Here is a 14,052-nt window from a genome sequence, read left to right on the forward strand (position 1 = left end):
GTATACAACCATCCGTTTCATAGACATATTCAAGTAATGAAAAAACATGGTTGTGCTTTGTTCTACCTCGGGTAGGGGTACCTCAACTTTTAGGGGCCCTAGTTCCTCTACTAATTGCCTCACCCTGAATCCGCATGCAAAATGGGAAATGTAGTCTACGTAAAGTGTGCTGTATTTTGACGTAGCCTACTCTAGTTTAGATTAGTCATCCTATATTTTAAGCCTTCATAATCCAATGTACCAGGTGACATTTACTGAGCCAGGCCCTGAGAACAGATTGAACATATTGACATCAGATGGGCAACTCATTAGAAGGTCTATAGGGAAAGACAAGGGCAAGGGCGACTCAGTTCTGCTTTTCGTTGCACACTGAGCCTGAGGCAAACCTCAGATGCAGTGTGTCTGTGTGGCATCCTTGCTGAAAGCCCAAAGGCCGCTCTCTGAACATGACACACATCGCTTCTCTGTCTTGTGTTTCCTTGGTCTGTGAATCCATGGCAACAGATGAATGCTCTATTCAGGATGGACTCCATTACATAATTTGCAAATGAATCAGCAAACAAGGTGTGATGTGAAATTCAAGTTTTTTTTTAAAAGATACAAAATAGGATGTCTTCATGGAGTTTATTTTGAAAGTATATTCCAGAAGAAGAATATGCTTTGACAAAGAAACTTGTCTGATATGCAGCATCTTGTAGTCATAAGGAAAGTAATAAAAGGGCGGTACTAGATCCGCAAACAATGTTATTGTAGGGTAAAACCCAGTTATTATTTCTTTAGTATAATTGCGATGTCCGGTCTTTGTCTTGACAAGATTTTGAATAGGACATTGGCCCCGTCTCAGGTCGGTTAAATGAAATCCTTGCTTCCCTCACTTGCGTCGTTTCCCTGCGTCTAGTCCCTCCCACCAGGGAAGCATGGAGGGACGCAAGGAAACCACGAGAAGCAGGAAAATGAATTTTAAGAGCAATGGGACGTCCTTTCCTCCGGAGCGTCACGTGAAGCGACGTCCGTTTGTGATGACGCCGCACAGCTGTTCGTCTGACAGCAGCTCTGTCCCCGTTATTTTCACAAACACCCCCGCCACACATTTACTGACACAAACATTTGTATCATCTGTTGTAGACCCCAATAAATAAAATAAAATAAGAACTCATTCTCAAAAAAGATAAACGCCATTCTTAAAATGTATAAACGAACAATAGTTTGATTCTGATTCTGATTAATATTGATTAGAGTGCACAATAGAAATAAAATAATTGAGAGAAGAAAAAGAGATATATTATCTATCAAAACCCAGTTAGATTAAAATTCATTGGATTGCACACTTTGTTTGTTTGTGTGGATATGTAGCACATTAACATTTTAATAGCACTTAATGACTGACTGAATGGAAATGACAATAAATGAAAATGTAAAACGAAAAAAGCGATCATGAAAATGTTTCCAATAAATGAATACAATGATTTTTGACCACTTTGTTGTTCAGATATATCACATATTTGTAACTAAATGATACATGAATTGAAACAAAACACGGTATAAACTGAGGAGTGAGTCCCGTGAGTTTCATGTGTTTTCTTCACTCCGCTGGGAAACTGCTCTCATGTCAAGAAGCATGAGATCAGTGCATTCACTGCATCGTCCAATCAGTGAGCGATACACAGTAAGGGGGCGGGGCAAGTATCTGAGGATTTCATCGGAGGATGGATCGGTGGTTCCTCGATTATCGCTCCTCCATTATCGCTCCTCGCTCCTCGATCCTCCGGCAGAAATAAGAGCCATGGGACGGTACTCAAGATGGCGCAGACAAATCAACTTCCGGTGAGACCGAGGACCGAGGAACGAGGAAATGAAAATAGTCGACCTGAGACAGGGCCATTGTCTACGTTGGGTATATTTTCTGATTCTGCTAATGATTAAGATAAATGGTAAAACCGTCAGTTCTTGTATTTAAAACTATTTAAAAACATATCAGTGATAACTGGCCATAGCACCATATGTTTAAAGGTGATCTTCTATACATCATATGAAACTGTAATATCATATTGTGTAATATAATCTTGCCATAAATAATGAGTATCGATTAATGACTATCATATTTGATGCCATAAATCTCCACACGTTATCTTTCACTCATGAAGGTATTAAGATAGCCTAGTATATTTGTGTACTCCTTCCACATGTCATTGAAAAGTCCTAATGATTGACTTTTATGTTATTATGCGTCGAGGTTTGCCCTCTAATGTCCAGCCATGATCATCAACCAACTGATCTGTCCCTAAATTATTATCAGTCAGCCAATTCCCCTTAGAATATACCATGAAAAACACCACACATTGTTGTTTTGTTCCATGATCTTCCAGAAGTTTCAGTAAGTTTCCTGGTGAGACATAAATCTCAGCGTTGATCGCGTATTTCCTACATCCCAAACTGGCAACCTGCGTGTTCCGGGGGAGGCGCTTGTACGCAGTAGTTTCTGGAAGGAACCTCATGCTTGCACCATGGAGAAAGTGAGTGGCATAGAACTATCTTAATTTTTTGGTTTATTTCCTTCAATTTTACATATCTTTACAATAGAACTTAGAATAGAGTAGAGATTCATTAAGTTAAATACTTAAGTAGTGCAATGTAGACACCTTTCTACACCTTGACTTCACTGTTTGCCTTTACCAGTCGGCTAGTTAGCTCGTTAGCTTAGCGTCAATCCGGTAGTAATGTGTATTAGCTGTTTGGCTGATGTTTTCGATTAAGGTTGTAATCAAACCAACACAACATATTTTGACAATGCGACTCTGCAATATAGCTTAAACGGAATTCAAAGTGTGCTAATTCAACAAGATTAACTGAACGTGCATCTGCGTGCGGTTCTTGCTAATTTGCAATTGCACGCTATAAGGTTAGCTAACATTAAGCTAGCACATATGACTTACACTTCTTACGGCTGCTCTATCGTTGAAAAATATCACACTGAGGTTTGCCTGCCTCTGTAGCCATTGTCTATGTCTTGCTAACTCCTAGCAAATCACCGGCATAATGGCTTTGAATAACTCCTGAGTTACTGAATCATTGTGTCAAAGCTCACCATGTGAACTCTATCATTGATAAGGTGACGGACAAATGAAAATCATAATTGGGCCAGTAGATGTATATCTGTTGAAAGATTGTGTCAGGATGCCGACAGCTACTGCGGCGGTCCGCCAGTAGCACATGCTGCAGAGTATTTTTGGATCGGCTCCTCAGCAGCCTGCTCTCAGACCGGGGATTATTCTAGATGCACACGGCGCCGCTGTCATGGCTACAGCCGCAGTTTGTCGTTTTCACAGTTCAGCTACATCGTCCTACAAATAAATATACTGTGGTGGAAGAAGTTAATATATATTGCATCTGATACATCTTAAGCTAATTTGAAAAACTGTACTATTGGGTATAAATTAGTAAATTAAACTTAACCTATTTATATATAATTATTATTATTATTATTATTATTATTAAAAGTCTGAAGCTCAACAATCAGAATTATTGTGGGATAGAAGTTTAAATTAGCAGAAAATTAAAATACTCAAGTAAAGCACAGGAGCCTCTTAGTTATATATACAGTACTTGAGTAAATGTACTTAATTTCCACCACAGTTATATTGTAATGCCTTACCTGGTAAGTCATCGAAAATGTAAATGTTCCACTTTACATTATAGATCAAAATAAAGCAATACTTTTTGCAAACCCACAGTGTCTCCATCAAATACCCTTGAATTACCTGCTTTCTCTCGTCAAAACTATACTATAATATCATTCCAGCCCCCATTTAAATTATGGATAAATGAAGTATACTTGGAATTCATTATACACATATGACACAATCCAAAATAAAGCATAATCATGAATAACCAGACCACACTGAGATACACATTCGTATCTGTTCCTTCCATGAACTATTCTGTGAACAATTATGTATTGATGCTGCTAGTAGTGCTTGGTTTATCATCATTTTGGCTAATTCTACAGATTTTATATTTTGTCATAGTTGCGACTGGTTTAAAAATTAGGTAAAGAATTGTGAAACTAGATTTGTCAAATATAATCAGTAACATACATTAGAAACAGGTAGGTACCAAGTAGGTTAACACATGTGAAGAATTTGTCTTGGTGTTTTTGGTGCATACATAAACATACATTAATAAAATAATAATGATAAACAAACAATAAACCAAATAGAAATACTTTTGTTTTCCGATCAGAGTAACAGCTAGTGTGTAATTCATTTCGTCACATACTCTGGAGATGCAGTGTGATAAGTAGTATTAGTGACGATTTGTTGGGAACAATCTTGCTTAAAGGGGACCTATCATGCAAAATGCTCTTTGTGATGTCTTTTATAATCAAATATGTGTCCCCGGGGAACTCACGCAGCGTCAGAAAATAAAACCCTCTCTTTTCCTCCGTACCCAAATCTTTTAAAAACGGGTGTACAACTAGCAGATACAGATTCCATCCGCTGTGATGTTGGCGGACCCACAGAAAGTAGCTATCAGAAACAATGCCTGACGTGTTTTGGACGTCTTTGTTTACATTAGCAAGCATCGCTAACACCCTGTACTGAAGAGCACATTTGTTTTTTTTAAAGCAGGAAATAAATAAAGAACTCGCCTTGTGATAAACCTGCAAGAGAAAAAGCATTTGAGCTCCATACTATTTCAGAAATAATCCTTGACGTGGTTTAAACATGATGGCGTTTTATCACAACCGAATTTAACTATCTCTGGCATTAGCTCCGCCTCCTTATTTATTTTTGTTCAAGCTAAGGTCCCAAAATCTGCATTTCTCTAACAGGGCTGCAAAAGAGGGGTTTGAGCAATATGAGGCATGGCTACGATGGGTGATCTGTTTGGTATTTTGAAAAAAAAACTTCATAGACATGTTTTTATATAGGTATGGCCCTACAATATATTTTTCAAATATAGCATGATAGGTCCACTTTAAATATTCAATATCTCCCGCTCTCTAGAGCATCATCAGAATGCTTTGCTGTCCTTTATCCTAACTGGTTTTAGATCTGAACGAAAGTGTGGCAGTGTTTATACTCTGGAACAGACATTTTTTAAATGTAGGGCCATCTTAAGAAAATGAAACCAGTGCATGCTCACTCTTCATGTAAACATGAACACTTTATATATAGCTACATTCTATGGTCAACACAAAGAGCAGATGAGATTATTTTCCTGCTGCAGTGAGAGCCGATGACAGTTTAAAAACACTGCTGCAATTGGGCCTGCGCAGTTACATATGAAAAGTGCAATTTAAGAGGTTTGTGTTTTTGTCTCGGACAGACTATTTCTCTGCCGGGATGGGGTACATTTCTTTTGACGGCACAGGCCGCAGCGCTCCGCTTACAGGGAGACTCAATCGGAAGAAACACTTCAGATAAAGTTTAGAAGCTTGTAACATATTTCCCTGCAAAGTGATCCAAAGCGGAATGCATCCTGGTGTATTGTATATTATCTCATTGCTTAATTCAATTTTTCTTTTTTTGCATGGCTCGTTAGGTTTCAGCATTGAAAGACCAGGGCAACAAGGCGCTAAGTGCAGGGAATATTGATGAGGCTGTGCGCTGCTACACCGAGGCCTTGGCCCTTGACCCCTCAAACCATGTCCTGTTCAGTAACCGCTCCGCTGCCTACGCCAAGAAAGGCAACTACGAGAATGCTCTCCAGGACGCCTGTCAGACCATCAAGATCAAGTCTGACTGGGGCAAGGTGAGATGTCAATTGTTTTGCAATTATTCTATTGACAAAATACATAGCAAATACAATTTTGAATGCAATCTATATCCTTTGCATTTCCAATCAACCAGGGCTACTCCCGCAAAGCTGCAGCATTGGAATTTCTTGGCCGATTGGAAGACGCAAAAGCAACTTACCAGGAGGGACTCCGGCAAGAGCCAACCAACCAGCAGCTAAAGGAGGGTTTACAGAACATTGAGGCCCGGCTTGCAGGTACTAACTGTCGTATTTCTGATGTTCTATATTCTACAGAAAAAATTGTATTATGATGTGAGTCACTTTTCCCTTGTGAGTGGGTCGATATAAAGACAGGCTGTCCGCGGGGTCTTAAAAAGTATTACAAGTTGATAAATACATTTCGCGAAAATTAAGGCTATTAAACGGCATTTTCCAAGGTATTACAGTTTGTAGCTTGTTTTCAATAAGTATATAAATTGTCCAATGAGGCTGTATTCTAAAGTGTGCCTGAATGTAACCATTGCGTAGGTGTGTAGTGTGATTCATTGTGGTTTATTTATGGCATCCCGTTGGATTTGACGTCATCTGAACGGGACATCACACGTTCACTGCTTGATAGCGCGCGAAAGTCCGTTTACGCCGGTTGTTAAACAACATCGTTATGAGGAAATGCAAGTTTGCGTCCAAATGGTTGGAAGATAAGGAGGAAGGACAATCAATACTGTATATAGTAAAGTGTGTCGCCAATATAACCGGTTAAAACTTGAAGTGGCGATGAGGTCTTAAAATGTACGGAAAGGGTCTTCAAAAAGGTATTACATTTGACTTCAGGATTCCTGCATATACCCTGAAAGATGGCTGCTTTAATAGCATTGTGGGTGCTCCAAAGCAGAGTCGGCAGTCCACTTGTGTTTGGAGCATTGTGATTCATTCAGACAATAGACGAGTAGTAGGGGTGACGGAGGAAGCTCTGCTGTATTTAATCCTGACTCAGTGCAAAATATGTTGGCATCCTATACAATATAAACATCTTAAAATAGAATATTTAACGGAAGAGTGAAAATATTAAAGTTGACCATCAATCAATGTTTATTTATACAGCCCAATATCACAAATGTTACATTTTTCTCAGTGGACTTCATAGTTTGTACAGAATATCAGTATGACAATACGACACCCTCTGTCCTTAGACCCTCGCATCATACAAGGCAAAACATGAATATATACATATGTAGACTATTTGACAAATAAAACACTATTGAAGGGCATATTACATTTGATATAAATGTACTGTGTGCCCACTTAGTACAGCTAACAAAAGAGAAACTATGGAGCAGTGACTGGTTTGTATGACCATATCAATTACACTAATACATTTTTGCTCTACCAGAGAAATCAATGATGAACCCCTTCGCCATGCCCAACTTGTATCAGAAGCTGGAGACTGACTCAAGGACCCGTGAACTTCTGTCCGACCCCAGCTACAGAGAACTGCTGGAGCAGCTCAGGAGCAAACCATCGGAGCTTGGCACGTATGTGTATTTTCAGAAATGTGTAACTTTAACAACTTTCTTTGATTAATGACTAACAAATGATGTCTTGAGGCAGTACAGAGAAACAAAAAGATGCTTAGTTTAGGTAGAATTGTACACAATTCTGGAAAAGCAGTACCACGTTACTTGGTAATTGTAAGCCCACTTTCTTTACATTTATTGTATTGATTTTTGTGGAAGATCATCTTCTATGTTGGAGCTCCAAAATCAATTATACTCAAGGAGCCTTTTTAAATCAATCTTAATAAATCAGAAACTGAAGTTAAGTTTAAATAAAAGATGCGGTAGCCCTGAATACTGTGGACTGTTTTGCAGGAAGCTGCAGGATCCCAGAGTGATGACCACTCTGTCTGTGCTGCTGGGACTGAACCTCTCTGAGATGGATGAAGAAGAGGAGACCACTCCCCCTCCTCCCCCCAAACCCAAAGACACTCAGCCCCCTCCTCCCAGAGACGAAGACCTTCCTGAAAACAAGAGAAAGGTAAAGTATGATGAACCGATACATCATGTTTTTCACATTTAAGTTTCAAGCCTTTTTGCCTCTTTCTAATTACCTATTTTTTAACAGGCCGTGAGGGAGAAGGAACTTGGGAATACTGCATATAAGAATAAGGACTTTGAAGCGGCGCTGAAACATTACGAAGAAGCAGTCAAACATGACCCCTCCAACATGACGTATATATCGAATCAAGGAGGTAATTATTCTTACACCTTAGGTGGCTTCACACTTGAGCTCACTTACCCATAACGTGCCTAAAACTGACTATTCCGAATTTCTCACATATTGGATATAAAATGGGAAAATGTTTCAATCACACTTTAGGATTGGTTCTTGAAATATTGACCCATTAAACTTGCCAACAGTTGAGCCTCAGTTCAACCAAAATGTAGGAACTGCCATGATTATTATGAGCTTATAATTTCCACCACTGTTAAATGTGTACTCCGTTTTGTTTCGTTGTCCCTTCAGCTGTCTACTTTGAGAAGGGAGATTTTGAGAAGTGCCGAGAGCTGTGTGAGAAGGCCATCGATGTTGGCAGAGAGAACCGGGAAGACTACAGACAAATTGCAAAGTGAGTTCTGTAAAAAGCATGTCTTTTTATTTATTTTATGTCTTTACTTGAGTGAATGTACCCACATACTGCCTCATAACATAGAGGGCAGGATATGTATTTTGTGGGTCTTGTACGACAAAATGTCTTCATTAATTTATAAACGGTCTTTTCAGGGGCCTCATTTATAAAGCCTTGCGTAGGATTAACGTGGGAAGGTTGCTTACGTAGGACCAAGCAAATAAATACGTACAGACATTTTCGATTCATAAAAGACTGCGTACCGGCGCAGGACTTGCGTACGGCACATCCTATGCCCGTTTCCCTTTTTTATAAATCACAATCGACTCGAAATACGGCGCAGCTTTTGCGGGCTTCACGTGATGCCCATATTTGCCTATAAATATTCAAAGAAACGCCCATTCATTCATTTTTGACTGATCGCAGGATATGGCGACAGAACAGCTTAAAAAAAAATCTCACACCGTGTCAGATTTTGGTTATTTTGGGGAGGTCGAGATAAATCATGTTGTTTGGTGGATGCAGTTTGAACCAGAGTAGCAGCATGGAGGTCGGATCGTCAACAAAATAAATAAATAAGTGGTCCGAAAAAGGTTAATGACAAAAAAATACACATACCCTAACCTTCCTCAGGCAGTGTGTTCGTACCGGGGACAGGAGACACCCCCTTAATAAAGAAAATTATCAGGGAATCCCTCCGGAGTGGATTCATGACGACTGGATCTGAATTATTTGTTTGTGTTCCAGCCTTCGATCAGCAACTATATATCCATAATCCACCAGTTAAAGGAAATACAACTAATGTGTTGTGTTATATTAGCTGTACAATTTACCACATATGGTGTTCTTAGTTTCCATACCTCCTTTGTTTTACGAGCGACTTATCAAGTAGGCCATTGGCGAACGGCATAAAACACGATTAAACATGATAGTGTATATAAAACCATGCTCCTATACAACCTATAGAAATGCAAAACAGGGTCAGTTTAAAAATCATGCAAAATGCACTTTTGTACGTCTTTTTATACATGAATATGTCTTCCAAGGAACTCACAAAGTGTCAGAAAAGACAACCCTCTCTATTTTCCTCCATACCCAAATCTCTAAAAAAGGGGCTGCAACGGATCTGATAAAAACTGATCCAGATTTGAACACTTTACTGACGTCAGTAAAGTGGCGCTACGGCTATTGGGCCAACTCTCCAGCTATCAGGGAATGTGGGCCACGGCCGGCCATTGTCGCTCGAAAGTTCTGGAGACGCTGTAGTACATATGCGAGGCCTGTAAGTGGCGCTGTTGTTTGCCACAAAAGCAGCGAAGAAGACTTCCCGCCAGTGTTTCCGCCAGACCAGGGCTGAGAGGGCGTCCACCCCGAGAGCGGGGGGGGGGGGGGGAGGTTGTTTTGAATTTTGACTTGAGCCGTCCCTTATAGATAGGCCTACTATCTTTTTACGTTAGTGAACCGGATAATTTGGCTCGGCTCTCTTAAAGCGCCGGCTGTTTCCAAACAGCTCTTCATGTTATCAGTTTAACACAGAGCCTCAGTTTCGCTGCTGCGAGGCTCTGGCGCTCGCAGCTCACGCGCTCCACTAAAACCCCCCCGCTCAGCGTGTCCAAATCGCGCACGTTCCGTGTTGTCCTGTAGCAGGCACCTTCGATGTCGGGGAAACGGTCTTCAATACTCCGAAAATAATCCCACCAGACTCCTTTGCCCCTCCAACAGCGGGATGTCCTTGTCCTTTTTCCTTTTCGTCATTTCAAGCGATATCTTCTCACGAATTATTAATATTTTTTGGACGCCCTCGGCTCGCGTTCAGGGCGTCCCGAGCTGAATAAGGGCGTCAAATGATGGCAAGACGGCCCCCTGGCGGAAACGCTGCTTCACGCGCATGGTTGCCATGGTTGCCCTTCTGCCCTTCAAGCGTTTGGTCCCGCTGCTGTAATTCAATGCAATCCCTCCCCGTCAAGGCAAGCACTGTAATTCTCTCTGGTTAGTCCACCAGCAGATGACAAACACCCACCTCTCCGCCTCTTCCAAGGAACGAGGGGACCGTGCGCCAGAGTTCCAGTAGATGTCCGTTAAAGTTTAAATCTTCCGGACAAAATTAGAAAAGTGCCGGTCAAAGGTCTTCTTTGTTATTTATTGAGCTTTAAAACAAATTAACAACGACTCTATATAATAAAACACGGAGGACGGAGATCTATTTTTCTCCCCCTCTCTGACTTGATCAGAGCACGCTCCCCTCTCCTGCAGGGGGGCGTGGGTCAGCTGCAGCTCACAGAATCAGCCCCCTGCAAAAACAGGGCTGGAGAACAGCAAATAGAGCGAAATGAGGCATGGCTAAAATGCATGATCTGTTTGGTAATTTTAAAACAGAAACAATACCATATATCAGTTAAATATAGCATGATAGGTGTACTTTTTAAAAGTAATTCTGTCCTTCATCTTACCGCATAATTTATGAGAATACATTTATTTATTTATTTCTCCAAGTTATGTTTTTGTGCATTTAGGAGTCTCAAACAGGTGTTTGTTAAATCATTTTAAAATTGGCTTTAATCAATTTGTGGAAATGTATTCTTCATAAATTATAAATGAGAGGTAACATTTTATTTATGGTATTATTTCCACATGTTTCTCTCCATTCTTCCTTCTGCCAACGGTGTCACAGTTTCTCGTCTCTCCCATTTTTGTGCCGTACGCATGGGTCAGAGTTTGTGTGGAGGACCGCACATTTTCCCGTCAAGTTTGTTTTTTATAAATCGCAAACATTGTGTGGAAACTGGCGTTCGCCATCTTTTGAGCTTACGCACCGTTTCTAAATGAGGCCCCAGGTTGGGATTTGGGCAGCATTTGACGAGAAAATGTGTGTTGTATAGGAAACTATGATGTGTCAGTGTTGCTCTATTATTCCACACTTCATACTGGCCAAAGAGGACATAGTGATGTTACTGCTACTTAACCTTTTAATTGTGGTCACAAGCTCTAAGGTGGAATTAGGACCATTGTTTTAGCCAGTAGTTTCATAAGAATTATTTATTTCTGAACTGTCCACTACTCGAAAGAAAAGCTCCCTCATTCTCTTTGGTTTGCTTTTGAGTCTTCGGGTAAGAAAGCAAGCGCTCCAGCTCTCTGATGTAATGACATGTTTATCTTGTTCCGTCTCCTCCTTCTCTTTGTATAGGGCCTTGGCTAGGATTGGTAACTCGTACTTCAAGCAGGAACAATACAAAGAAGCAGTTCAGTATTTCAACAAGAGTTTGACGGAGCACCGTACTCCGGATGTCTTGAAGAAGTGCCAACAGGTGCAGTGAAAGCTGATTTCTAACCGAAATAAACGTTATTGTGACTCAGAACATTAGACAGTATTGGTAAAGTTTCAGTCTGATTGGGGGGGGAAAAAGGAAAAGTCTAGCGGGAATAAAAACATAACTGGGCATTTGACTTATACCTTGATATTGTGATTGGATCTGCAGGCGGAGAAGATATTAAAGGAGGAGGCAAAAGTAGCCTATATCAACCCCGATTTAGCCCTGGAATCGAAGAGCAGGGGCAATGAGTCCTTCCAAAAAGGTATGTAATTGTTGTAATGCTCGTTGGATAATCATTTAATTCTTCTTTTAAGAACTTCTTTAAAGATGAACTCATACTTTTCCACAGGAGACTACCCCTTAGCCATGAAACAGTACTCCGAGGCCATCAGGAGAAACCCCAAGGACGCCAAACTGTTCAGTAACCGAGCTGCCTGCTACACAAAGCTGTTGGAGTTTCAACTTGCCCTGAAGGTACACCATATCCTCACCCTGCTTCTTCATTAGTCAGTTAAAAGAGATTGTAGCAAAGAAATGACCTTATGATATTATTTTTGTTAATCAGGATTGTGAAGAGTGCATCAAACTTGAGCCCAGTTTCAGTAAGTAGAAACACTTAACATTTTACTTTAATAAAAGTGTTATTTTATTTGTATTTGTTTTACTCTTAACAGTTTATAAAAAATCCTTTTTGATTTTACACCTAATTCAACTACATCTTTCCACAGTCAAAGGCTACACGCGTAAAGGTGCTGCCTTGGAGGCCATGAAAGACTTCACTAAAGCTATGGAGGTCTACCAGAAGGCTCTGGATCTCGAATCTAATTCAAAGGTATTTCACAGGTTGCTAACTCCGTAATCCTGGGAAAATAATAATAATTTACATGAATGTAAGTAACATTTATTTATAAAGTGCTTTTCCCAGACATAGTCACAAAGTGCTTGACAAAGCATTAAAAGATTAAATGACCACACAAGCCACGTGTTAAGACACACAAGTTACCCAACAATATACATATTTAAGTACTTAGTCTTTTTTTTGAATGATAAGTCATTACCTGAATTCCATTTTCAGGTGTAGTGTGACTCAGAATAATAGATTCAATATTCTGTCATCTTTCTCAAAAACAGGAACATGGTAATTCATTGTTATCTGTAGGAATTGATTTGGGGACCATCAAATCTAAGCAAATGCTCAACACCTAAATCTATAAAACAACTACTCTGACGATGGAGACTTATTCATATATGCTTGCTAATGATCAATTGTTTTTCTTCCATTACTCCTCATTCAGGAGGCCACAGAGGGAATACAGCGCTGTATGTTCAGTCAGACGTCTATAAGGACTGACAGTCCCGAGGACGTGAAGAAGAGGGCCATGTCTGACCCCGAGGTGCAGCAGATTATGAGTGACCCCGCCATGCGCATGATCCTTGAGCAGATGCAGAAGGACCCTCAGGCGCTTAGCGAGTAAGTCCAGGAAATGTTTTCAAGTCACTTCCTGTTTCTCAGCACAGATAAGTTAATGTCTCTTTTTTCGTTCCTCAGACACTTAAAGAATCCAGTGATTGCTCAGAAGATTCAGAAACTCATTGATGTCGGACTGATAGCCATTCGTTGATGATAACCAAGAGACTCCAAGACAACGTGCAAATCCATTCAAAATATGACATCCTCCTTTCTTGCCTTCAAATTCAAAATTATATTGTCATTAGTCTCCCTGAGACTGTGTGTATGGTATGTTTTTTTTTTTAAAATCAGTTTCACTTTTTCAATGTATTAAAGAAAGCATCTTGTATGTCATCTGGAAGACTTGGTGGAAAAAATCTGGATTCATGTGTACAGATGCTCTATTACATAAAATAAAACGGCACAATTTAGTGCAGCAGCACACACCGTGTTTAAAGGGGAGATGCACCCATAAGCAGATAATGCTATATTCCTATTGAATCAGGGTTTAAGGAAATAAACAATATAAAAAAAAAAAAACTAATGAAGATAACAAAGAAATTGTCAACATAAGTCATTGTTAACTCTTGTTTTTTTTAAGTTTGACTAAACATGGTGCTTTAAAGCTGAACGCTCAGGTTTGTTCAGCTCCTTCCTGGTTGATCTCCTGCCGCAGGTAGAAAGTTGAATCTATTGGCCATTCACATGTTTGGTATTATTTTTGTACCTATCTGAAATATTCCAGGTTAGTTTTTCCGCCTTGCGGTCTTTGGTTGAATGTATTATGTGTGTACAGCTAATCAGAAATAATATCAGAAATGTGCTTTGTGTTTCCATGATTTAAGAGCTTGAGGATGTTGAAACATAACTTGGACTGGAATGGCATTTCATGATGCCATTAAGAGTGTAGGGAAACTGATGAGTGA

At 40.0% G+C, this 14,052-nt stretch overlaps 1 protein-coding gene across 2 annotated transcripts; it reads left to right on the forward strand.

The window, feature by feature from the left end:
• The first annotated feature begins 1,837 nt into the window (after window positions 1-1,837).
• On the forward strand, window positions 1,838-13,737 carry stip1 (stress-induced phosphoprotein 1). Of its 2 annotated transcripts, none has more exons than XM_079651743.1 (14): window positions 1,838-1,894; window positions 5,545-5,754; window positions 5,853-5,994; window positions 7,130-7,271; window positions 7,608-7,773; window positions 7,861-7,987; window positions 8,263-8,365; window positions 11,550-11,670; window positions 11,842-11,938; window positions 12,026-12,150; window positions 12,242-12,278; window positions 12,405-12,508; window positions 12,972-13,147; window positions 13,226-13,737. In XM_079651743.1, exons 1-14 carry the CDS (start codon window positions 1,853-1,855, stop codon window positions 13,296-13,298), a joined length of 1,665 nt encoding a protein of 554 aa, XP_079507869.1. In that variant the 5' UTR covers window positions 1,838-1,852; the 3' UTR covers window positions 13,299-13,737. The 2 variants fall into 2 exon arrangements, with proteins under 2 accessions (XP_079507869.1, XP_079507870.1); XM_079651744.1 differs by lacking the exon at window positions 1,838-1,894 and adding an exon at window positions 2,367-2,513.
• The last annotated feature ends 315 nt before the right edge of the window (window positions 13,738-14,052 follow it).

This window comes from Notothenia rossii, assembly GCF_949606895.1.
Source record: "Notothenia rossii genome assembly, chromosome: 9".
NCBI lineage: Eukaryota > Metazoa > Chordata > Actinopteri > Perciformes > Nototheniidae > Notothenia > Notothenia rossii.

Excerpts from the sequence above, each read along its gene's own strand:
- stip1 (XM_079651743.1), top strand. The coding sequence starts at position 1,853 with ATGAAAATAGTCGACCTGAGACAGGGCCATTGTCTACGTTGG. Across the intron at positions 12,151-12,241 it reads AGTTTCAACTTGCCCTGAAG|GATTGTGAAGAGTGCATCAA; the intron begins GTACACCATATC and ends TTTGTTAATCAG. Across the intron at positions 12,509-12,971 it reads ATCTCGAATCTAATTCAAAG|GAGGCCACAGAGGGAATACA; the intron begins GTATTTCACAGG and ends CTCCTCATTCAG.